Source organism: Syngnathoides biaculeatus, chromosome 4, assembly GCF_019802595.1.
Source record: "Syngnathoides biaculeatus isolate LvHL_M chromosome 4, ASM1980259v1, whole genome shotgun sequence".
Classification (NCBI taxonomy): domain Eukaryota; kingdom Metazoa; phylum Chordata; class Actinopteri; order Syngnathiformes; family Syngnathidae; genus Syngnathoides; species Syngnathoides biaculeatus.
Genome location: NC_084643.1, coordinates 24,917,077 through 24,943,324, shown reverse-complemented (window position 1 = coordinate 24,943,324; position 26,248 = coordinate 24,917,077). Strand labels below are relative to the sequence as shown.

At 41.4% G+C, this 26,248-nt stretch overlaps 2 protein-coding genes and 1 long non-coding RNA gene across 5 annotated transcripts in view; 2 read left to right on the top strand and 1 right to left on the bottom strand.

Annotated features, from left to right (window-relative positions):
• Positions 1–674: 674 nt before the first annotated feature.
• On the top strand, positions 675–14,526 carry si:dkey-13n15.2 (protein transport protein Sec24C). Its single transcript, XM_061817354.1, has 18 exons — positions 675–868; positions 1,180–1,290; positions 2,821–2,877; positions 2,950–3,061; positions 4,239–4,378; positions 6,675–6,810; positions 7,497–7,606; positions 7,731–7,843; positions 7,910–8,077; positions 9,680–9,875; positions 9,993–10,160; positions 10,371–10,467; positions 10,535–10,686; positions 11,251–11,389; positions 12,437–12,744; positions 13,358–13,558; positions 14,143–14,232; positions 14,309–14,526. The coding sequence occupies exons 1-18, from the start codon at positions 701–703 to the stop codon at positions 14,447–14,449; spliced, it is 2,607 nt and encodes an 868-aa protein (XP_061673338.1). The 5' UTR covers positions 675–700; the 3' UTR covers positions 14,450–14,526.
• Positions 4,285–7,561, bottom strand: LOC133500008 (uncharacterized). The gene is made up of 3 exons (XR_009794818.1): positions 7,383–7,561; positions 7,254–7,294; positions 4,285–4,360 (listed from the first exon to the last, which is right to left on the bottom strand). It is a non-coding gene; the product is annotated as an uncharacterized LOC133500008 (long non-coding RNA).
• Positions 14,527–16,741: 2,215 nt separating the features above from the next.
• The window catches only part of camk2b1 (calcium/calmodulin-dependent protein kinase (CaM kinase) II beta 1), a 62,942-nt gene continuing 53,435 nt past the window's right edge, over positions 16,742–26,248 (top strand). For 2 of the 3 annotated variants that reach the window (XM_061816581.1, XM_061816578.1), the window contains exons 1-5: positions 16,742–17,112; positions 17,790–17,884; positions 22,417–22,476; positions 22,601–22,655; positions 24,587–24,652. In XM_061816581.1, the coding sequence (XP_061672565.1) occupies positions 17,051–17,112; positions 17,790–17,884; positions 22,417–22,476; positions 22,601–22,655; positions 24,587–24,652 (338 nt within the window). In that variant the 5' untranslated portion in view covers positions 16,742–17,050. Of the gene's footprint in view, positions 17,113–17,165; positions 17,296–17,789; positions 17,885–22,416; positions 22,477–22,600; positions 22,656–24,586; positions 24,653–26,248 lie in introns of those variants that run through there. The other variant, XM_061816580.1, reaches the window with a different exon arrangement.

Sequence of the window (26,248 nt, the reverse complement as noted above, 5' to 3'; positions counted from 1 at the left end):
CGCAGCGACACTTCCCTGCTACAGTCTTTTTTTTGTGTGTAACTATAACAACTCTACATTGGCAGTATTGCAGGAATCGGTTTACGTTAACTTTGTTTTTCTCTTTTATTTCATTTATTTTTTACAACCATTTCTGAAAATGTACATACTGTATACTTTCAAAAGCATTGATTAAAAGGCAGTAAAAAGTCATTGTAAAGTAATGAACATTTAAACATGGCGCGATTTTTATTCTCTTGGTCTCTGGTAAAATTATGCATTTGATTGAAGATTAAGTTTTGTTTCAATGACCCCTCCTCCCCCAGCCATTTTGGCGAATAGCGATGTAAAATTTGAAAAATGAAGATTGAATACAGTGGTAACTCCACTTACAAAATTAATCAGTTCCAGAAGTGGTTTCGTGACGTGAACTTTTTGTAAGTAGATGCCCATGTTACATGTAAATAACCTAATCCGTTCCAAGACATCCCCTGCCCACCCTCCACTGCCAAAAATAAAAAAAGTACATAAAGAATAATGAAAAATATGTTCATTTACCTTTGGTGTCGGGTGACTATGTGGAAAGAAGGTAACCCGTTTTACAAATTACATTGAAATCGTATTTTTAATTTTCAGTTTCAATTATTTAATGTCTTTTTACTGCGAAAGGAATCCCGGAAATGCTTCACGCGCGTTCGCTAACTTGGATACTGTTTGCTAGATGCTTGGCCCGGCTGCTGCTCTTCGCGTTCTTAGCGAGCGAAATAATTGTGTCACTTCGTCAGCTTTTATCGAATTTGAACGTGGAGTTCTGTCAGAAATTTGCTTCATTTTTGGAGGTGAAAGGATTCTCCGCCGTAATGTCTGCTACTTCCGCCCTTTGCTAAAGGTACCCACTTTCTGACATTATTTTTCGATTTCTGTTTTATTTTATCAAACCGACTCGTCCTGTGTTGTCCTTCATAAAACAATATCTTGTTTTACACATATCCAGGACTGTATTTTATTTGTCTCGGTCCCACCTCAGGTGACCATTCGAAATTTCACAGGCAGCTATGCTGAATGATGGACGGCCCGTCAGCCAATCAGAGCCCAGTGTGGGCGGGCCAATATAGTTTTACCACGCCTTCCGAGCAGGGACCACTCCACAGTCCTCTCCCTGGTTTAGAGAGTCTCACCCTGGGTGTGCCTTCCGTGCAGACACCCCAATGTTCTCCACCAGGACCAAAGTCGTCGTGGACCCCTCACAGCGATCCTCGGGCAGGTTCTGGGCTCGTCATCACGACCCCCAATGCAGATGGAAACCAACAGGTTCGCACACGAGTTTGGTATCGGTTCGTCACCTTCCTTAAGTGATTGACAAAGTTGGTTTTTTTTTTTGCGATTTATTTATAAATAGAAGTTGTTTCCACACGATAATGGCCAACTCTGCTAAACTTGCTTCCACCCGCAGAGGAACAGACTGTATAAATATATTCTTAAAAAAATACAAAATACCATCTATCCACCCATCTGCTTATCCTCACTCGGGTAGTGGGCGAGCTGCAGTCTGTCCCAGCTATCTTTGGGCGAGAGGTGGGGTACCCCCTTAACTGGTCACCGGCCAATTGCAGGGCACCCAGAAAGAGACAACAGTCACACTCATAATCACACCTACGGGCAATTTAGGGTCTCCAATGAATGCATGTTTTTGGAATCTGGGAGGAAACCGGAGCGCCCGGAGCAAACCCACGCAGGCATGGGGAGAACAAGAAACAACCATGCACACATATTCCAAACTTAAGGTCAATTTAGAATCTCTCATTTTTCTACCATGCATGTTTTGGGGAGGCGGCATGATGGAGCTACTGGTTAGAGCATTGGCTTCCCAGTTCTGAGAGCTGGGGGTGAAATCCCGGCCCGTCTGTGTGGAGTTTGCATGTTCTTCCATTGCCTGTGTGGGTTTCGGTTTCTTCCCACATCCCAAAAACATGCGTTAATTGGAGACTCTAAATTGCGCCTCGTTGTGATCATGTGTGCGACTGTTGTCTGTCTTCATTTGGCCTGTGATTGGCTGGCACCCGATTCAGGATGTCCCCCGGCTCCTGTCCGATCATAGCTGAGATAGGCTCCGGCACTCCCGTGACCCTTGTGAGGATAAGCGGCTCCGAAAATGGATGAATGGATACTTTCTGGACAAATCTAGAGTCTCACTCCAGACAGTAGATCAGACAGCAAGAAGCGCAAGAGAGTGACGAACCATGTTTATTTAGGGAAGCCATGCCCCCTCTAGCCCCAGCGTATAGCTGGCCTTGGGTTCTGAGGCAGTTATAGCAGGGACTTTGAATGGTGGGTCCACGACAAACTCATTTTTAGCGCCGGCCACATTGTGGTTACGGTTTCTGTCAGAGGGCCATTATGACCGTGAAACCCTCAAAAGCTCGAATTGACCCATCATATTTACACATGAAATTTAGGAACTAGTGTCAGAATCAGAATTCAAGGGTAATGGGTTTTTCAGCTATTGTTGACGTTTGGTAACACAAAAATGCTTGCAATCTCTCGTTATCATTTGTGATACAACAATTGGAGATTTTGGTTCAGATTTGCACAAAAAAAAATCATGGAAGTTGATACACGTGATTTGCCTCTGCGAGCCGCATAAAATCGTGCGGCGGGCCAGATCTGACCCCCGGGCCTTGAGTTTGACACCTGTGATCTAAGGAGTTGGTCGACATAATGATAAAAGTTGTTACTGCGCTCTGTATTGTGTGTCTAGTGTGAGCAGTTAAAAGGTAGTAAGGTTTGAAAATGATTTTGGGAAAATTTTCGAGCTTTACACTTTGTCTTTCTACCGTTCAGAAATCCCCATCTTCTGAGTCTCGTTATGGACTCGACCCATCGCTGCTTCCCAGTGCTGTAAGTATTTTTACTTCACTTTTTTTTTTTTTTTTTTGTAAATGACAATAACGTGCTAACGCATTTGTTTAGGCCAAAGTGATGGCGGACGACAGGGCTGAGTGGGAAGGGAAGGTTTTTGTCTCTGAGCCTTTTGGCTCACCGCCTCCTTTAGCAACCACTTCCTGCATCATGGAGGACAGAGGTAACAACTCGGACTATGAAGCCCCATTTCTATGCTCGTTCTCAGTAGTTCTAATACAAGCTAATATCACAAATTCTGTTCCTACAAAGGTCGTACAGTGAGGCTGTTTATCACTAGAAATATGTTTCAGGCTGAGTAGGCTAAAACCTGTAAGATAGAATCCATACAAAAAAACATTTATTTTAATAGTTTCACACCTCACACATGCTTTAAAAAATGTATTTACTAAACACGTTTTCAAGTGTTTCTTAGTGCCTTTTCTCACTCTCTGGTTGTCAGGAAATTCAGGACTATTATGTACGTAATAAATATGTAACTTGCTTGCACTTCTCCAGATAAGCACAAAAAGTGCTTGCTTAAAGCTGTATGTTGTCACTCCCAGTTGAAGTTTACATAAAAAAAAAACATAAAGCAAAGAAAAAGTCCACATTGTTCATTTTAACACTGAAATGTTGCACACAACAATGTAATTTCATCTAACAAAAGACCACCATCCTAATGCTAATACACACTATATTGCTAAAAGTATTTGCTCACCTGCCTTGAGTTTACTTTACCATCTGAGACACTGTCCCGCCCATTTGTTAATCGATAGGGTTTAATATGACATTCGAAACTTTTGTTGGAAGACTTTCAACAAGGGTCAGGAGTATTAGTATTAGTATTAGTATTATTAGTATCATTTCATTTTTCTGGGAGCATGTTTGTGAGGTTACACGCTGATCTTGACTGAAATATTAGGTCCAAATAGTGTACATTAGCCCTTGAGCACCAGTTAAAGCAACTCTGAATGCTTCAACATATGAAGTGATTGCACAATGCACTAAGCAAGGTCTCTAGAGACATGGATGAGAGATTTTGGTGTGGATGAACTTGACTAGCCTGCACAAAGTCCTGACACCAACCTGACAGAACACTTTTGGGATGGATTCGAGAGCATACTGAGAGCCAGGCCTTCTCGTACAACATAGCTGTGTGACCTCAAAAATGTGTTTTTTGAACCTTGTAGAAGCCTTGTCAGAAGGGTTAAACCTGTTATGGGCTGTAAAAGGTGGGCCGGTGTCATTAAATCCTGTGTTAAAAGAGGCTATGATGTTATTTATACATACTGTAGGTGCAGTTCTCTGTCACAAAACTCGTCAATCAGAGTGTGTGATGAATGTCCCGGTCCTTTCAGGCAGCGCCAGCCCCCGTGCCATGCGTTCCACCACATACTGCTTCCCTCAGGATGGTCCCACCGCTCTACGGGCCCGTCTGCCCCTGGCCGCTCTTGTTACGCCTCTGGCCAGACAGAACCCACTGGAGGTGAGGTTTGAGGTGAAGAGTTCAAACATGAGCGCACGCATAACAATTTATTTTTCTTTTTTTTTTGCTAAATGCAGTAAATTAGTCTATTTCTGGTTTCGCAAATCTGCAGTCGAGCACGAAAAATCACACGTGTAAAATTTGTTACGAGTAGAAGTACATATTGAAAGACGTCGCTTATTTTGTGTAGTCTTGGCCAATGATCCCTCTAACCTGCGCCACTGTGCAACTGCGCGCTTGTCGCACACTCTCAGCACATGAAAACCGATTCAGCACAGTGAACCACAGCCTTACGTCTTTTATTTTTCCTTTTTTTAAACAAGGAAGCACACAGTCTCTGCTTACTGATCTAAAAAAAAAAAAAAAGACTGGGTAGCGCATTGGCCATCGTAGCTGAAATCGCTGGAAGCAGCTATCCGCAATTCTTGATGCTCCCAAAACAACCATGCCGACCTCCGTTAATCGCCAGTTTCGTGGTGTTAACACTTGGGACTAGATGTGTGTGGAAATACATTTCTAAATAAAACATACATGGATCTCTCTTAAAGCCGATCTTGTATGTTTTGAAGTTAAATTTTGGGATCATGCTGGAGTATGTTGGGCTGAGTTGCAGGAAGCCTCCAGATTTTACTTTTTGAAGGTAACTTTTATTCTTTTCCTGTTCACTTCTGAAAAATCTTGACATCAGGTCAGGCAACATACAGTAAACGCTGAATAACTTGACACTGTTCAGGACCACAACTTTTGTGCCAACTTAGAGAAATGTTGACTTACACGTGACCTTTTCAGTAGTATTATTGAAGACGGGGATCTCACTAAATGTTGACTTACGGTATACAGTGAAGAAAAGTGTTTGAACACCCTGCTATATTGCAAGTTCTCCCACTTAGAAATCATGGATGGGTCTGAAATTTTCATCGTAGGTGCATGTCCACTGTGAGAGAGATCATCTAAAAAGAAAAATCCCAAAATCACAATGTATGATTTTTTTACAATGATTTATTTGCGTGATACAGCTGCAAATAATGTGAACACCTGAGAAAACCAATGTTAATATTTAGTACAGTCGCCTTTGTTTGCAATTAGAGGTCAAAAAAGGTCTGGCTCGAGAAAGGTGATCTGCCAGTAACTTGGGGATAGTTTTGGCTCGAACCACATTTAGACCTGTTCTTGGTCTCAGTGAATGATTGAATGGTTCGTGTTTAATGTCCTGCTTAGCAGTATTTCAGTCATATGAGAACAGTATCTACGTGTTGCAGGATCCATTTCTACCGCTGTCGTCTTATGCTGCCTCACAGAGGTGATTTGCCAGAGACACAGTATAGCCAGCCCCCTGACACTCACATATGATAATAGTGACACACGGGATTAGCATCTGGAGTTTTGCTGCAAACTCTCTTCCTGCTTTGAAGTGCTGAAATAGTGTGGCTATACCAATTTGCATGGGGAATCCAATAAATTTGGTCTACCTTATTCAGTTCCTGGGGCCTTAATAAATATATATATATGTCAGAAATCTGGTCCACACTCTTTGATGAAATAATTTGATTTCACATAGTGCTTCGCAGCGCATTTTGGGAAAGGTTAACATGTCATGGAACTCGGGCCCTCGGTAATATGCAAGGTTTCTTGGTAGTCATGGTGTTATATTTCCTTTGCCCTTAGCCTTTTTTGGCTTACCAAGTCGAATTAAAAATCCTTCATGTTACCAGAAGTGAAAAAATGTCAAGCTCACACGACCAGTTTTAATTCTATATGCCAAACTTTGAGAAAAAGCCCGCCATAATCCAACCTGTAAACCATGTCCTCCACACGGTTTGGGAGTACCAAGATGGCGGCCAACTGGCTTCAATCAATTGACACACCGCTAGATATGGATAAGCTATCCAGTCTTTTTTTAAGTCAGCGTCTCTGCTGCTCAGCCTACTTCTACTCGCTAGTTTACCTGACACCGCCCCCCTCCGCTCTTGAAGGGGTACTCTCATAATTACAAACAACACACACCCGCAACTTTATATGCGCGGGCATGACTGACTACATTTGTACATTTTTAAAACGTGAGTGACTGATACAACGAAAGACAAATCAAGCAAACGTTTTGGATTGAACCATTTTTTGATTAATTGCCCATTAGTTGCACTCATAGTGGGCAAAAAAAATCTTCAATTCTACACGTGCTGAATTGTTTTACTAATGAGGACAAAGAGTGAACTACTCGTACATGGCTTGTAAGATGGATATCAGGGATATGGACTAAATTCAGAAGCAGCTTTCCCCACATGGAGCTTCATTGACGTCTCGTTTCCAGAAACGTCTGCCAGTGGTCATGGAGAACGCTTGCGTGTCTGGATGTCGCTGGTGCGGAGCGGCCATGTGTCCCGCCATGAGCTGGCAAGACTGCGGGGAGAGGTTCCGCTGCCCTTTTTGTGATAAGCTAACCGAAGGTAGAGCTGACCCCAGCAATGCTTTAGCTACAGTGGTACGAGTGCCCAAACTGATTTTTTCGGGTTACAAGCTTGTGATTGGTTGATTTTATTATTTTTTTTATATGCTGCAATTAAGTTACACGAATGCCCTTGATTATGGTTAAGTACAGCCACAGTCGCCGATATGCTTTCTGCCATTTGTTGAACAGGACAAACAAAATCATTAGCAACCCGGGACCTGGTTGGTATTCAGATCAGAGTAATTTTAAATTTTCAGCCCTGGAGCTGACTGGCGACCAGTACAGGGTGTAGTCTGCGTTTCGCCTGACATTAGCTGCGATAGGCTCCAACAGCCTGTGACCGTGAACAGGATAAGCAGTTTTCAGAATGGATGGGTAGATGTAAAAACATAATAATGGAAAATGTTAAACAACAAATGGAATATCACAAGATTCACTCACGCTGCAGCGGCTCCAAAACTTGCTTGAATGTCAAATTTGCGCTTGAAACACAAAGCAAATGAGTAAGTTTCTTTCGGCTTGTCCCATTAGGGGTCGCCACAGCGTGACATCTGAGATGAACGCTCATACTTGTTTGGGACAGTTTTTACGCCGGATGCCTGCAACTTGAAGAACATTGAGTTCAAGGTCCCACTGTACTGGTTCTTACAAGTCAACTTTCCCTCTTTCGTATCTCCTCTGGAGTGCCGCGGCAACTTTACCAGCCTACAACCGAGGTGGATGGCTCCCGACCTGATTGGGAGCAGAGGCCCGAGCTCCACATGGGATCCTACGAAGTCCTCCATGCCCTCAAGGTGCCTTTTAATTGCGCCCTCTTGTGTGTATTCCTTGTGTATTTTTGACATTCATGGCAAAATAAAGATGATTCTGAATAATAAACATTATTCTGTGTTTTTTTTTCCCATGTGTATGCACCAGAATGAAGCAGCGGTGTTGCTTCTCGCCATTGATGTGTCGACAGCTGCACTGAGAAGTGGCTATTTGGAATTTGTAACGCAACAACTACACACTCTGCTTGATTCGCTCCACAGGTACAACACGCACACATGCACACACACGATCATGAAAAAGACATATTAACTGCTAATTTGTCACAGAGACGTCCACGTGGGCCTGCTGACGTACGACAATAGAATTCAGCTGTACGACCTCAGCAGATCCCGCCCGCACATGCTCGTTATGGCTCAGAGATCGGAGGAGCTTCAACTTCCTGTCAGGGAGGGGCTAGTACTCCCTCTACGGGATTGCAGGGACAGTGTCGCCAGGTAAAATAAATAAGCAAAGCAAAGCAAATGTATTTATAGAGTGCATTTTCATCCACAAGGTAACTCAATGTGCTTTACATGATTAAAAGTATTTAAATACAAATAAATAAAACAGGGACAAAAAGTAGTGTAGTGAGCAGTGATAGCACTCTTCATCTTTTTCTGTATTCAGGTACAATGGACCTTTCCGATGGTGATCTTAAGCTCCGCCCCCTTAGCCATGCCCCACAAGCTTCGAAAATAGCGATTGAACAGAACATGTTCGTAGTCGATTCTCTATCGCGCATTCCAGATAATATTGGGGTATGTTTTTTTGCCAAATGCGTCAGACTTGTCCAAGAGAGTTCTACAGAGAGGTCTCATTTATTTCACGCAAGGATATGTACACGGAATTAAGATGTTGGATGGAGTATGACGCAATGTCAGAGTCACAGCGAAACGTTGGCGATCCATCCAAAAAATGTTCGACGCCTCACAAACTTCATATTGAAATCCAGCAGGATAAAATAGTGAAATCGTACTGCGCATGTAAAGCAGGGTGAGTACTTTTTACTTCACGATCACGAGTAATATCACTGTAGTCTTTATAAGTGAGTGGGTGTATTCATTTGACTTGGCTTGTAATGGAACCCAGTGCCCTGTCTTAAAAGTCCGATGCGATACAAATAGGCAAATAGACATTTCTCTTGCATGACATGCCGCATTTATATAACCCGACTCTTCGCCATAAAACATTACACACTTCATTCAGCATGTCAGTGATACGCTAACAAAGTGAAAGTTGTTCTCCTACAATGTATAAAGCACTGATAATAATGAAATCAAACTCAGAGACGATACTTCTCCCTCACTTACCTTTGAACATACAGCCTTGTGTTTGTTGATATTCTCCACACTTAGTTGTACGTGCGCTCTTCGGTGAGCCTTAATCCATCGTAGACACTTTGTCAACTGTATTTTAGGCTTTGGAAAATGAATCAACCGGCCCCCTTGTAACCTAGCCGGATATCTTTCATCAGAATTCCACGTTCCCCAAGTGCATCTGAGGACCATTTTGTTCGTAACATTAACTTTTCCAAGCGCACGCTACAGACAACCAGCATTGCTTCTGGGACAATATGGCGAGAGGGGTGCGTCAAACCAGGGATTAAGACAATGCGGCTATTTTATTGGCTATTATTGTACGATCGATTGACCGGTCGGAAAGGTCCATTTCTCATGAGAATTGATAAAATAGTAAGATGCTAGTCATTGGCATGACAACCTGATTAGATAAATTGCCCGAGATTATGTAGGATTGAGGTAGTATTTCTAATTGAATACGAATGAACAAAATACTAACTCGCCAGCAGATACTATGCTACCACAGCAAGATAGCAATTTGTGTAGAGAAAGTACTTTATATCTTTGCCTGTTTTCAGGCACTATTTCTCTTGAACTAATAATGTGTTAACAGTTGGTTGATTATAAGACAACAACATTGTAAGATGAGTAGAGAGAGTGCAGACTGAGGTCGATTGATATCTACAGTATCTCGCTAACTTGCCCTATAATGGAGTTGATCAAATGCTAACACGCTAATAGTCTTTTGGTGCTCCGTAGCGTGTTGCAGCACATTCCCCAGTTGAGTCCAGAGTGTGACGACTCGGCCGGCATCCCCATGGAGCTTCCGGTTAAAGCAGCACTGGCAATCCTCCGGACGCTGGCCTGTCCCGGCAAGCTGCTAGTCTTCCACTCGGCTCCATTCATAGAAATGGAATCACCTTCCGCTGGGATTTTCGGGGCCAGCAAACCAAAAGTAAAGAGAGGATTTGATTGAATTTTTTTTGGTGGTGGTGGTGGTGGGGTTCGGGGGGGGGTAATGGAGTTAAGATCACCCATGTACGTACATTAAAACAGCTACTCCCCTTCTCAGTCCATCTTCAAACCCCCAGAGGAAGCTGTCTCATTGGCTGAGGCTTGTGTTCGCCAGGGTTGTGGAATTCACCTTTTTGTACTCTCCCCGCAAGACGTGGGGGGGGCCTGGCCAGGCCACGTTCCCTATCTGACGGGTGGAGCACTGTACGTTTACAAACACTTGCAGGTACCACAGACGTTATTGTTCAAACTCTAACATGCTAATTTTGGTAAGGTACCAATCAGCAAGATAGCAACCTGAGTGAAGAAAGCAGTGACGCTGATTTAAGGTTCTGTATGTTGGGCTTTATTCAAGTACTAACTGTACAGTAATGCCATTTCTAAAATGCCAACATGTTAGCAGTTGCTAGACTAACATGTTTGTGTTTATTTACAGGGGGATTTGGATCGGGAGCGATTCTGCCAAAAACTGAGGCGCATCGTGGAAGCGGATGTCGGCTACAAGGCAGAGCTCAGCCTGTTTGTTAGCAAAGGTTAGACTTGGAACCTTAATTCAACTCAATCCCTTGCAATATACCCACAATGCAACACTGCCACCAGGCATGCGGGTTTTGGGCTGCTATGGGCTCATTGTGCCCAAGATGAGTCCCAGCCAGATCGCTATGGCAACACTGGACTGGCAAACAACAGTGGCAGTGGAATTTATGCACGACGCCTCCGCTCTGGACAAGATGCGAGGTGTGGCCATACAGGTAAAGCGGACTGGTGGGGCTCAGTGCTTTGCTTTTTCTTTGGCTTTTTGTCGGTCACTCTTTTGCCCACAAGAAGTAGCTACTACAAAGAAGTAATGTGAAGTAAATTCAAAAATTACTTACCAAAATTAACCTAGATTGTGTTGTTTTATTAAATTTTATTTTTCATGGGAATTGCTCATATGCTAACATGCTAACAGTTAACATGCTAAGAAATCGCAAGATAGCACTCTGAGGATAGAGGTGGTACGATTGATTGATACAGATTTATTATCCAGCCCTGTTGCTGGGTACATTTCAATTGGGATTTGAAAAATTGCTAACATGCTGATGGGTCAACATTTTCACATGGTCTCTCATTGTCTAGTAATTTTTCAAATATGAATTCATGAAATCCTAACATGCTAACAGTTTGTATGGTGTCATATAGCAAGATAGCAAACTGAGTGTGTTATTGGTACAATTTTAAAATGTAAATTGATCAAATACTAAGAGTTGTGATGGTACCGTGTTAGTATTTGCTGGAGATTTCCATTTTCTTTAGCTTTGTCTGCCTATTTTCAGGCTGTCTTGGAATACAGCACAGAAAGAGGCGAGCGGAGATCCCGGGTGCACACGCTGATGCTGCGAAGCTCGGACCACTTGCAGGAGACTTTCTGCCAGTACCAGGCACAGACACTGCTGGCTTTCTACTGCAAAAAGAGTAAGGAAGGCACAAAAACATGGATAAACAGGAAAAAGGGGGTGTTCCTACTCTTCAGAACGTTGAAATTGGGACGCAAACTGCAATACGTGTCGGACCGAAATGATTCATTGAACAACTCTAATAGGGATTCGCAAAGTGTGCCGCATGTAGATGAAATGATTAATCAAACAATTTGATGACAAAAAAGTCAACCCAAAATCTCTGCCTCAAAGCTTTGTTGTGATCATTTTTTTTTTTACATGCACAAAAGTAACTGCGAACTCACACATCACTCCATGTCGAACTAGGTTTCAAGGTATTAATCTATTCTAGATTCATGTTGGGAGAACGTATCGAAATGGCCTGACAAGTCGTCAAGGATATTCACAGATCCTGGTGCCCTTTTCTGTCGCCTTATAGTACAAACGTTAACAAACCGCTTTCATATATTCTCCGTACCACTTATCCTCACTAGGGTCGCGGGTGTGCTGCAGCCTATTTTTGAAGAAAGTACATTTAGTGTACTGGGGGTTGCCTGCTTGGGTTTTCTCCAGGCACTCCAGTTTCCTCCCACATCCCAAAAACATGCAACATTAATTGGACACTCTAAATTGCCCTTTAGGTGTGATTGTGACTGCGGCTGTTTGTGTCTATGTGTCCTGCAATTAGCTGGCAAACAGTTCAGGGTGTACCGTGCCTCCTGCTGTTGACAGGTGGGATAGGCTCTAGCACTCCCGCGACCCTTGTGAGGAGAAGCAGCAAAAAAAATGGATGGATGGATGGATGGATGATATGTAAAGGTGGCGTAGTTTTCTCCAGCTACTCCAGTTTCCTCCCACATCCTCAAAACATGGTCAATTTGCTTTTTATCTGATTAATAAATGAGATATTCGCTCACATTTTAGATAGTTGCAGCCTCGACGCCTGCAACTCTATGACTGAACAAGTCCCCTCCATAGGGTACATGAGGTTTAAAAAGTAATGGGGTATAATAATTTCATATGAGATTGACTTTGAAGAGGGTATAACCCCCCCCCCCCCCGCGCCCCCACCCCCGTTTTCCAGTGTACTGTGCAGTTTTGGAGCGCCCCCTGCAAGATCTGCGTGAGGCGCTCCAGTGGGAGCTGACGGAGGCGTTGGCGTCCTACCGCCGTCACGGTTGCTCCGCTTCGGCTTGGGCGTCCTCAGGTCAGCTGGTTCTGCCTCGGGGCCTACGAGCTCTGCCCGTCTATCTCAACAGTTTGAGAAAGAGCGACGTGCTGCTGCCTGGCCTGCGCACCTCTGTGCATCGCCGGCTCAGGCTGCGCTGCCAGGTTCTCGGCTTGGACACCGCGGCCTGCGCCACCCATTTCTACCCCACGCTGATGCCTCTCGTAAGTACTCATGCCAAAGTGGGAAAAAGTAAACACTCTCGTAGTGAGCATGTTCTTTTTTAAAAAAAAAAAATTATGCTCATTATTTATGAGTATTTATTGTTGTTATTTTAAAACACATTTTATTTTGTCTTAATTTGTTATTTCACATATTGGAAATTATTAAATACAAAAATATTAGTACAATTAACAGTTTTACATTGTATATTCTTAAATCAGTGGTTAATTGATTATAATTTGATTACAAAATTAAGTTGTTTTTAAGTTGTTAAGTTTTTAATGAATGATGAAATTAATTAAAATGAAAATCAATTATTTTGTTTGAAATAAATTTTGTATATGACTGAATATTTGACTGCAACTATTGCATTATTATGTGATTATAATTATAAATAGTAAAACAAAAATTAATGGAAACTATTTTAAACATAATGAGTTTAATTTTCACATTTTTTATTTCACATAATGACGATTTGCACTGGGCATCCCTGTGTGTCGCCACACCATCCATTTCCTGTTCTTTGGTTATTGTGACCTAATTCCTATTTTGGCCAAAAAAAAAAAAAAAAACCAACCCTGAAAAAGCCAAAGCAATTAATTAAATCTCCTTCAGCCACTGTCGCTCGCCGGAAACGTGACGAAAGTGGAAGAGGAGGGGGCTCTTCCTTGTTCCGCCGCCAGCCTGCGTCCAGGTGGGATCTTTTTGCTGCATGCCCCTAACGCCCTCCTGCTCTGGGTGGGTGCCTGCGTCCCAGCATGCACCTTGGCGGAGCTCTTCAACGTGAGATGCTTAATGTCTCTGCCCTCTGGTGAGGTAACCTGTTTTTTTTTCTGTTCACTGAAACTTAATATGATAATGTTTCCTTTGTCTGTGCATGAAATAGTAATTTGCTGTTTTGTATCAAACAAGTTCCATATAGAGAAATGCTGTTTCATTTGACTAATTTTTCTTCAGAAAATGTTAGTACTTAAACTTTGTGAGTGCCAACAGTGGCGAGCGCAACTGTATATAATACATTATTGTGCAAATTTGAAACAATACTGAATCCTTGAAACAAGAAGGAAATCTGTCCTGTCTGATTCTACTTCATCCTAATTCCTAATTTTTAAAAGCCCAACTATGTTTTGTTACGTGAGCTGATGAAGTCTCCTGGGATGAGAGGCCAAACGTCTTCAGAGATGATCAGAACAGTCCAGTTCAGATCGATGCAATGCCCTGAGAACGAAATAACATGGATGAAATTGAATATTCACAGGCAGTGACGCTAGCTCTACAGTCGCCCTGGAGGCCAGAAAAGCCTCGGACCATCCATACATTTTCCAAGCTGCTTATCCTCACAAGGGTCAGCTCAATAATGGCTAACTTTTATTATTTCCTGTGTTGTGGTGTTTGTAAAGACCAAGCTGCCTCTTCTCGACAATCCCTTGTCAATCGCTGTTCGATCCCTCGTCGACGCACTAGACTCGGAGGTCCTGTGTTTACGCCAGGTGAGCCTTGTGACTCAACGCTCTACACGTCACGACATTTGCTTGACAGCTGTGTGAAAATCCGCTGTTCACGCAGCTGCTTCTGGTGAAGCAGGGCGACGCAGGTGAGGAGCTCCTGCAGCACTACTTGGTGGAGGACAAGAGTCCCAACGGCGGCGCGTCATACGCCGACTTCCTGTACCACCTGCACGTGGCTTCGGTGCGGTTACTTCACTGACGCACAAAGACAGAGAACAAGCCTTTATTTATTGACCATTGTCTTTATTTATTTTCAATTCATTATTGGCTCTGTGCAAATAAACACAGTGGAAAGAATGTGAAAAACAGGTCTGTGTGGAAGTACATTTTTATTTGACAGGCAATTATGGCTCATAATTAACCTGCCGGCACACTTTGGGGATTTTTGTTTTGTACCTGTCATTCTATACTTGAACGCCAGAGGCTGCTAAACAGCTGCGCCGTGCAAAGAACTTCCTGGAGGAACCATGGCTTTCAAAAGAACGTACAAAGAAGTACGGATGATAAAATATCCTCCCTGCCTTTCATTCTACCGTGTCCTTTTCATACCAGCCTTGATTGCTCTGAAATCGATTAGACCAGTTGCACAAACATGAGGACAACAATTTGGAATATCCTGAAAAAGAAAGGAACTACTGATGTACAGAGGAACGTACATCAAACAGGTTAGTCAAGGATATCAAGAGCAGTTGACAGTAATATTATGAGAGCTGTGAAGTAATATCTAAAAACAACAGTTTTTCGGTGATATTGCCGCCAACCTCTAAAGGGCACGGGTGAGTGTAAAAAAAAATCTACTGTTGCAAGAAGAAAGATGCAGGCTAAACCACAAGATTCAAACCAAACATTGGCAAAAACAATTGGAAGGCTCGCCTGAATTTTGAAAAGACGTACAAAGATGAACGACGAAAGTTCTGGAACAAAGTTTTGTAGAGTGATGGGACCAAGATTCACCTCTACCTAATTGATGGGAAGGCCAACGTAGAGTAGGAGAAAGAAAAGGATCTGCTTATGGTCCAAAACACACCAGCTCATCTGTGAAGCATGCTGGAGGTAATCTCATGACTTGCATGGCTGCTTCTGGAAAGGGCTCACTGGTCTATATTGACAATGTAACTCATAATGGGAGCAGCAGAATGAATTCTGAAGTCTACAAAGCCATTTAGTCTGGCAATTTACAGGATTTGCATCCAAATTATGGAGGAGAAGCTTTATCGTGCAGCAAGACAATGACTCAAACCACACTGCCAATACAAGAAGTGACAACATCAGAGGGAGAAAGTGGAAAGTCGTAGACTGGCCAAGTCAGTCACCTGATCTTAACCCAATAGGAAATGCATTTTACCTCAGGAAAGAGTAGACTGAAGTGTGAAACTCCAAGGAACAAGAACTGAAAGCGGCTGCAGTGACGGCCTGGAATAGCATTTCAAATGAAGAATGGAACGGCCTGGTGCAGTCAGTGGGGTTGCAGGCTTGAGGCAGTTATTGCAAATAAGGGCTATATCATCAAATATCAAATGTTATTCACACAAAGTTAATTCCCTTACATTTGCTCACTTGAAATGGTGGCTTCTAATAAAAATGTGCTCTTTCCTGAGTTTTTTTTAACACGTCTCCTAGATGCAATGACATTGAAATAAAAGCTGGAACGCTGAACTATTGTCTTACATTCATCTTTTGATCTCAAACACAAATGACTTTAGTACACAACAGAAACAAAGGAAATTAACTTGATGTTCCAATACTTTTGGGGGAGACTGTACTGCCTTTTCCCCTTCCATACCAACCATGTTACCGTCTTTCCTACCTTCCCATATCCCTTCTTTTTCCCTCCCAGATCTCCATTACATCCTTATTGCCTTTCACCCTACCTTAACTATCAAACCTTTGTATATTAAAAAAGTACACTACAGTATTATAGAGTGACACCAAAGATCAAAGCCTGTTTGAAGCCAAAACATTTATCTATTTATATATTTCATATTTTTCACACTTCTAATGAATAGGCACCTGTAGGCACACCTTTTTAAAAGGTTTTTTACTGGGGTCACCTGCGCTAAACAGTGGGGCTGCCCGCGGCCACAACGTGTTATGGCTTTCTACGAAGGATACAGACCATAGATAATGCGGATTCATACCCTGTAAAAAAAAAAAGCAAACAAAAAAACCTGCTACGTTAGAAAAATAATAATAATACACACAGACAAATCGTGTAATGGATAGGGAGCGTAAAGTGAACCCCTCTGTAGTCGGGGACCACCCTGCAGTTACACACAATTAGTCCGGGTCCTGCTGATTATTATCATTGTTAAGATTAATAGGTAAGGTTTGTTTGTTGAAAAAAAAAGTAAAAGAAAAGAGTAAATGTGCAAAAAGTAAAATAAATAAATAAATAAACAAATACATTTTAATAAAGGTCGCAAAGAAAACTCAAAAATATATGGGAAAGCCCACACAATCTTATTTTGTTACAGCTGAAGATCGGAACCGGAAGTGTGTTCTAGCTTCGCATGGCTAACTTGACTATCAGGGCTGGTCGAGCGAACTCGCTGTCAACCAGGAGAGAGAGGGACTGCGAGGGAGAAACCTTCAGTGCGTGGCTCGGTGTTTTCCGATTAAACCTCGCCGTCACTCGGCCTCGCCTCCTCCACCAGTGGTGAACAAATCACTTTGTTTTTCAAGTGGTTACCGGGCGGACTTGTTGTGCGCGTGTTTTTTTTTTTCCTCCACCGGCCAACAAACGACATTTTACCGGGGGCGGGGAGGCAAAGAAGAAGGAAACGAAGAAGAAGAAGGAAACATGGCTACGACAACCTGTACAAGATTCACTGATGAGTATCAGCTGTATGAGGAACTTGGCAAGTGAGTGACAACCGGACACAGCCTTCCCCAGCTCTGCGACTGTCGTCCCTCGGCAGCGTGTGTGTGTGTGTGTGGGGGGGAGGGGGTGTCGTGGGGGACGCTCGCGGAGCTCCACAGGGCCAGCCAATGTGGATGCGTGGGCGTGCGCATGACGACGTGCGCGCGCCGCGGCTGCTTTCGTGTGTGCGTTTTGTGGATGACTGCCCTGAAAAATACCACACGCGTTTAAAAATTTCAACAGCAAAATAGTGCCACAATTTGTAATGAAATATTATTATTGTGAATATTTTTGGACGTCGTGACAAGTTGTAAATGATAAAATATGATGATATTTTTAGTTTCCTATTTTAAGTAGAAGTCAACAAACTATATTTTGTTTCACAAACTGGGCTGGCATTTTTTAAAATCAATATTTATAGAGATTATGACTTTTTTTTAAAAAAAATATATATGTATGTATATACAATACCTTAAAAATGTGGATGTGTATATGTATGGTACTGAGTTTCTAAATATGGCTCATTTGCATCAGAAATACAACGTTTTTCTCAAAAATTCCCTTTTTATCTGTAGAAAAAAACATTTGTAGTCATTGCAAATATTTTCTTTTCCTTCAAAAATGACTTTTTTGTGAATGAATATGTAGCATAATTTTTTATTTTGTTTTTGTGTTGCAGGGGTGCCTTTTCGGTAGTGCGTAGATGCGTGAAGCTATGCACGGGACAGGAATATGCGGCCAAAATCATCAACACCAAAAAGCTATCGGCCAGAGGTAAGTAAGCCTTTCCTGTCACGTGATGTTAGCTTCTCTGTTGTATATTTAATGATTTTAGTGTTTTGTCGTTTAGTGGTATTTTACCAACTGCAGTCTATCAATCTTACCCATTGAATTTGCTTCTTCAAATTTTTCAATAGATTTTTTTTTTTTCAAGTATATTGACCAGAGCCACTGAGAACTAGTGTGGTTTAGCAGGAAAGTGATATTTTCAGTATGGCAATGATTAGTTCTATCCATCCATTTATTCATATTGGATACAATTGCTTGGACTTTGATCAGTAATTGAGGTATTGTCATAACTTTTAGTTTCATGTGTTACTTCCTGGTTACGATTGTATGGGTTGTAGGTCGGGTGTGGATTAGTAGGTAGAACGGGTTGTCCAGTGACAGAAGGGTAGCTGGTTGAAATTCCAGCTCAGACTAGCCGTGTGTCGAAGTGTCCTTGGGCAAGACACTAAACCCTAATTTGCTACCAGTGGGCCTGTCAGCGCCTCGCATGGCCGCCGCTACCCAATGGCGTTTGAACGTGTGTGTCAAAGGGTGATTGGGAGGCTTTGTAAAGCACTTTGGGCACTGTGATAATGGAGATGAAGCTCTACATAACTGGAGTCAATTTATCAATAGGTTAACGTGGAGGAAAATAAACATAGAGGGATAAGGAAAAAAAAAAGTTAAAAAAGTAAAAGTGGTCCTAGTCCGGATATCTGTTAAAATGTATCACAATGTCGTGAAAGGTGATCAATCACATTCACTTATACTGACATACAAAATAACCAAATTGGGATTAGAAAACTTTTTGTCAATTTTTGAGACTTTTATCAATGTATGAACCTTGCTTTTTGCAGGTTTGCAGGCGTGGAAGCTCACTTTCATGGGCATGCCCATCTTGGAAATGGCCCAGTGTTGCATTGTGGCCCCCTAGATTTTTTTCAATTACAATTGGAAGTATGATGAACTGTAATTTTGACCACTTTTCATTTGAAAGATGTTTATTTTCGCTTAACTTAAAAAATATAATAAACCCCCATTTAAATTCTATTTAAGAACATTTAATTCACTATCCAATTTTTATTTTATTTTGAATTACTGTCATTAGTTGTCATGTTGTTCACGTTTGTTTACATTATTTTATATATGTAGATTTACATTTTTCATCCTAATTTAAAAGAATCTCATTTAAAATGAATGCCCGTTATTTAATTTATTTATAATATGCATGTATATATTGAGCCTTTTTTTAATACGCATAAGGCTGCACGGTGGGGCAACTGTTTAGAGCATTGGCTCACAGTTTTGAGGTCTGAGGCTCAAATCCCTGCCGCGCCTGTGTGGAGGTGGCATGTTCACCCCGTGCCTGTGTGGGTTTTCTCCAGGCGCTCTGATTTCCTCCCATATCCCAAAAACCTGCAACATTAATTGAACACTCTAAATTTCCCCTAGGTGTGATTGTGAGTGCGACTGTTGTCTGTCTCCACGTGCCCTCTGATTGGCTGGCAACCAGTTCAGGATATACACCGCCTCCTGCCCAATGACATCTGGGATAGGCTCCAGAACTCCTGCTACCCTCGTGAGGATAAGCAGCTCAGAAAATGGATGAATGGATATTATGCATAATATCCCATCTTTGTGGATAATTAGCTACCTGATTTTGTACTTCATTTATTTTGTTGTTTTTATTTTTTTTTATATATTTTTCTAATGTTATACATGTACACACCTTTTTTATTTTTACAGGTTACAGTTCTAGTTTTTAGATTTAAGTTTTTATGTTTGGTGTTTTTTATTACATTATTTTATTTCCATTTAGATGCAAGTTATTTTATTATTTTCCTGACATTATGACAGTACATATGCACTTATATATATATATATATATATATATATATTATATATATATATATATATAGTATTCAATTTTAAATTTCATTTTAAAAATGTAAAAATTTATTTCATGTATTGACGGTTGTGTTGTGTGATGATCCTCTGTGTGTGTTATCCTGCCTGATTAATCAATACCGGCTTTAATCAAGTGCCTTTTTCCAACTGCCAATAAAGAGCCTGAGCTTGCGGCGGCCGCTAATGTTAGCAAAGATAATTAAACAAAGTCCGTAAACGAAAACAGCGCCACAGAATCTTCCTCCATGCCAATTAAGTGCTAATTGACTGACAGGCTTTTGCTGTTTGTGTACACAAATGGGGCGGCCGCGTTCATTTTTGGACCGTCCCGGGTGGTGGGGTAGAAAGACCGGGAGGTTGGCTGGGAGGGTGCCCGCATCTCTGTGATGTCACTCTCCCCGTGTAAGTCATTGGAGTGAGCATCTTTTAATGAGATCAAATCCATCCCAGATTATCCTGCCGCTATTAGCGGGAGGCTCACAGCTAATCCCCAATGATTGGCTCCCTGAGGCCCCGTGTGAAGTTACACCATTGTAGTGTCACGCTGGATGGGACTTTGACAAAGTCCTCCGTGATCGATTTAATATAACAACATTGACTCTGTCATGCTGTCAAGGTATTTTTTTTTTCAGTTTGATAAAGTTCCCCTCTAAAATAAAATTAACATGAAACATTTGGTAGGTTTAATGACTTAAATGTGTTTGTGTAAATTGCTAGTGTGCATATTTTTTTGCCCATATGTTATGTCACATCACTTAGTGCTAGCGTATAATCCGTTGTAGTATGCTCGATCAGTGGTGGGCTGCCTCTAGCAGTACGCAAAACAATTACTGATTTAAATTTTCACACCGTGCATAATGTTACACTCTCTTAAATGTGCTTTTATTTCAGTAAAGTATAGTTCAGTTGTATTTCACTTTTAAGTACAAAACATTTGCATTCAATTTTTGTTTTTTTTAAGACCATCTGATTGGTAAAATATTTTGTTGAATTTTATGTGCTGTACATAATGTATCATTATTCAAATTTTTATGTGACATATTCAAATGCAGATTTAACATTCAAACTCTGCATACTGTTAAAATGGCTTACAATCATATTAAATATAATTTATGAATAACATTTTCTCCTTTTTGAAGAACAGACGTGCCTGCTACTTGGTGGTGGTGTAAGATACAGTAGGAAAAATAAAGTGTGGCGGAGCAGCGGTCATTGTTAGAGAACGTTCTGTGTGCTGCCTAAAAGAAACCAGTGGCTTCTTTTCATTTTTTACAGAACATATGTGAATTGTGCTGTAACAACCAGTCATCCCTCACTCATTGAATCACATTACAAAATTCCACAAACTGAATAGCTGTATATTATACTTTCAGTTTGTATTGAATTTTTCTTTTTTTTTTGCACGCAACGCAGAATATTTGCGAAGAGACTGCATCAGTTGTGCACAATTGCGCACGCACACAGTTTAGAGGGAACATTGTCTGACGTCTTTTTGTTTTTTTTGGGCACGCCGTCCTGCGATCGACCAAGACTGCCTCGATCGCGATCGACGCATTGAGCACGCCTGATGTATCGTGCTGATGCTTTATGATCTTCTAGGTTAGAAGTGCTTTGCCGTCATCTTGTGGTATTTATACATCAAACAAAGTAACGATGATATGACACGTTCTGTCTTTGACACTGTCATTTCAGCTGATTGTAGCCAAGTAGTTATTTTGAAACAACGACAACAGGGGCAGGGGGCGGGGTACACCCTGAACTGATTGCCAGCCAATCACAGGGCACATGGAGACAGACGTCTGTCACAGTCACAATCACACCTTGGGGCAATTTAGAGTCCCCAATGAATCCTTTAGTTTTTTGATGTGGGAGGAAACCGGAATGCCTGAAGAAAACCCACAAAGGCACGGGGAGAACATGTAAACTTCAACACATTACGGCTGTACCACCGTTCCGCTCTTATTTTGTTTCATTTTTGTTGTGGGCCACATTATAGTTATTGTTTCTCATAGAATGAGGGCTTGCCCGTTATGACTGTGAAACCATAGACTAATTATTTAATCACCTCATCATATAATTACATATGTAGTGCACACCAAATTGATGCATAACTAGTTTTGAAATCACGAGTCAAGGATAATTGTTTGTTCAACTACTGTTTAAGCTTCTGCAAAAATGTTTTCTGTAACAACAAATGAAAATATCTCGGTGTAATTTATGTATTATGTATATCAATTTGAAATTTTTGGTCAGATTCTAGCAAGCATTATGGAAGTTGTCACACATGGCTTGCTTTTGTAGGCTACATAAAATAATGAGTTTGATAGATGTGTTACACTTTTCGACAAATGAAATAGATGGGGATAAAAATGTGTGTGTAAAACATATCTCGCCTTACCTTTGAGTACGATTTTCCTCTTAGGTTTTGCAGTTGGTTGTTTTGCTTTCAAAAAGTTAAAGAAAACAAAGTTTAAAAAGAAGGTGTAAAGAGGCAGTCCTCATGTTTGAGGGACAGTTGCAGTGGCCAGTGGTAATCCTTATTTTAAAAACGGCATTAATTCAAGTAGCCTCCATTACAAGGTGTCTTTTTTCTTTCCTTTGTAATTGTGACTTTGTCTTTCTTTTGTCAGATCACCAGAAGCTGGAACGAGAGGCTCGCATCTGTCGCCTGCTCAAGCATCCCAACATTGGTGAGGACATGCGTGTATGCACGCTCACACACACACACACACACACACACACACACACACACACACACACACACACACACTATAAGATGATGATTGTTGCTTGTGTATTTGTGTTGCCTTGCAGTTCGTCTTCATGACAGCATATCGGAAGAGGGGTTCCACTATCTGCTGTTTGACTTGTAAGTCACATCTTTACTTTCATGGAAAATAACGGTCGAGGTGAACCATGTTTCCTTTTATTTCATCTTATCTAATTTCTTCTCTTCCTGTTTTCTGTCTTCCTTTCATTCTCTTTCCTTTCTCATTGGCACTTCAAATCCTTGTTGTCTTGGAAGTGCTCAATCTCAACAAATGACAATGTCCCATGGGGTCCCACAAGGGTTAGCTCTTGGACCCCTTCTGTTCAGCCTGTATATGCTACCCTTGGGTCAAATTCTTCAATACGTTAATTTTGACTATCATAGCTATGCAGATGACACGCAGTTATATTTAGCAGTGTCTCCAGATGACTACAGTTCAATTGAAGTGTTGTGCCACTGTCCAAAGCAGATAAATAACTGGATGAGCCAAAAGTTTCTTTAACTAAACCACAGCAAAACTGAGACAATTGTTTTTGGCAATAAATAAAAGAGAACAATTACTAAAACTGCCTTTTAACATCTGAAGGACATGTACAGAGTGAAGACTTGAATGTATCAAGCAGACCAGGCGAAGCTCATCCATGGTTTTATCTCAAGTAGACTTGACTACTGTAATGGTCTTCTGACTGGACTCCCCAAAAAGAGGATTCAACAGCTGCTGCTCATTCAGAATGCTGCAGCTCAGGTTCTGTCCAGAACAAAGAAATCAGATTTTAGTCTTTACACTGGCTTCCAGTCAACTTTAGAATATATTTCAAAGTTCTACTACTGGTCTATACTGTAAATCACTAAATGGTTTAGGTCCTGAATACATGAAATAAATCCTTATGGAAAAGAAACCCAGTCGAGCTCTGAGATCGACAGACTCAGGTCAAATAGTGGAGTTCAGAGGCCAAAGCAAACATGATGAAGCAAAATTTAGCTGTTATGCTCCACAAAATTGCATTAAGTTGCCAACACAGGGTGAGCTCAGCCCCAAGTGGGAATGTTTTTAAAACCAGGCTGAAAACTCTTCTTTTGTATCATTTCTCATTTTTTTCCTCGCTTTTTAGGGAATTCCCAATTTCTAATTGTAATGTTTTTTTTGCACTGTATACTTTTTAAATTGTATTTTTATGTTTCTTTTAATATACATACTTTGTTGTCATTTTTATTTTTTCCCTGTTTTAAATGTTTCATCTCTTTGTATTTAAATCCTTTTAATTATGGAAAGCACATTGAGTCAACTTGTGAATGAAATATGCTATATAAATAAATTTGCTTTGCTTTGTCTTCTCTATCCTTGTCCCCCCACCTTGTTACTTCTCCTCGCCTTTCTTTTACTCCTGCCTCCTCTTCTCATTACCTCTCATAATTTTCCCATTTTTGTTACCTCTTTCTCATTCCCCATCTCCTGTTTCCTCTGCTCTTGTTTGCACTTCTTATTTTTCCTTTTCGTGTTGCCTTTCCTGTTCCTCATATTTTTCCCGGCAATTATTGCTCCTCTCATTTCACCCAGTTTGTCCTTCACACCTTGTTTCTCTTGTTTTTTCTCCTCTTGTTTTGTCAACACATTTCAAGTCTTTTCCTCGTTTTTCCTTATCTCATTTTGAGCGGTATCGATAATGGATGGTTGGATCTCATAGCTTTTCTTATTTTATGATCTCTCATTTCCCCTTCCCAGTTCCTCTCATCTCTGCTCTTGTTCTGCTCTTTTCCTTTTCCTCTCCTCCTTCCTCCTCCTCCTCTTTTTCCTACCGATACAATTACATAACTCTTTTCCATGTCCCCCCAAATACTCATACCAACTCCCACGCCTACTGCATCCATCTCTCTGTGTGATCCCCTTCCAGTTTCCATGGTTACCATGTGGGCTGGGGAAGGGGATGAAGAAAGAAATTAGACACAGTTTGTGTGTGTTAATATATGTGTATTAATCTGTATGCGTGTGTGTGTGCGTGTGTGGTGTGTGTGTGGGTGTCATCATGCAGGGTGACTGGCGGTGAATTGTTTGAGGACATCGTAGCCCGAGAGTACTACAGTGAGGCCGACGCCAGGTAGGAACTGCACTTTCAAAAACTCCACTTTTCCCCCCCCTCACTTCTTTAGATTGCAAACTATTTGAGAGTGAATTAAGAGTACCACTGCTGTATGCACTGCCCCCATTTTGTCTTAACAGCTTCAATAGGCAAGGTGACTTTATTTTTACAGTGATAATATTGCAGTTCCTGCCCCTGCTATCGTGAGATTTATGCAAGACACTTCTTAAAAACACTGTATAGTATACGCACAGTTATTGTAATGCCCTAACATGTGGGAAAGGAGAGCCACAGTCCATCCATCCATCCATCCATCCATTTTCATCACAGCTAATCCTGGTTATGGTCATCTATCCGAGCAGGCTTCAGGCGAAAGGCGGATTGCACCCTGAAGTGGTTGCCAATCAGTCACCGGGCACATGGAGACACGGACAACCATTTGCATTCACATTCACACCATCACTGAACGAGAACTAAACACCAAAGTCAGGCAAATGTACCACTACACAATCAGTGACCTGAGTCACAGTCACCAATGCTTATTGAACATCAGGAGAACAGTGAAACGCACACCAAGCACACTCACGCAGAAGCTGTTGTTGGCCACAGCTCACACCCAGTCTCTCAGATGCTGACTCACCAAAATTACCGGCACATACCACCCAACCAGGCTTCGCCTCTGAAACGCACATCAATGTATAGAAACACTACAATATCTACAGTTGTTTTCTATTAATTTTATGCTTGCAGTTTATTTTCTTGTGTTCAAATACATTTATAGTGTTTTAAAAAAGTACGTTTCAATAAGTTAAAATCTTTTCAAAGCCTGTGTCGGTGGTAAAACTATATGGAATAGAGGAATTATTATTTGATCCATCGCTGATTTTGTAAGTTTATCCTCTAAGAAAGAAATGCAGCCCGATGGGGGCACATGGTAGTGCACTCTGTAGGCCAGTCCCAAGCCTGGATGAATGCAGAGGGATGCATCAGGAAGGGTATCTGGCTTAAAACTTAGCAAAATGAATATGCGGGTTCATCTAATGCTCAGGTGTCAAACAAAAGGCCCGGGGAACAGATCTGGCCCTTGAGAGAAGGAAGAGAAGAAGAATTAAGTGTGATGGACCAGGAAGTGGCAATGATTAGTAAGGGAGAAATTGATGACATACCTTTGGAGGTATGGAAGCATTTTGGAGAGGTGGCTGTGGAATTTTTGACCATCTTCAACAGAATACAAGTGGGTGAGAAGATGCCTGTAGAATGGAGGAAATGTGTGCTAGTTCCCATTTTTAAGAACAGTTGGGAACTAGGGAGTAGTAAAGTTGATGGGCCACACAATAAAATTATGGGAAAGAGTGCAGGCTAGGCTCATGACAGAAGCATTTGCGAGTAACAGTATAGTTTCATGCCCAGATATAGTGCCACAGATGCATTATTTACCATGAGGATGCTAATGGAAAAAAACAGGAAAGGTCAGAAGGAGCTACATTGTGTCTTTGTGGATCTAGAAAAAGCCTATGACAGAGTACCAAAAGAGGAACTGTGGTACTGCATACGCAAGTCTGGTGTGGCAGAGAAATATGTTAGAATAGCACATGACATTTATAAGTGCAACAG

Bases quoted from the DNA above. Each gene is read 5' to 3' on its own strand.
- si:dkey-13n15.2 (XM_061817354.1), top strand. From the start codon at position 701: ATGCTTGGCCCGGCTGCTGCTCTTCGCGTTCTTAGCGAGCGAAATAAT. The intron at 3,062-4,238 runs GTAACAACTCGG...CGGTCCTTTCAG, and splicing joins CTGCATCATGGAGGACAGAG to GCAGCGCCAGCCCCCGTGCC. The intron at 10,687-11,250 runs GTAAAGCGGACT...GCCTATTTTCAG, and splicing joins TGCGAGGTGTGGCCATACAG to GCTGTCTTGGAATACAGCAC.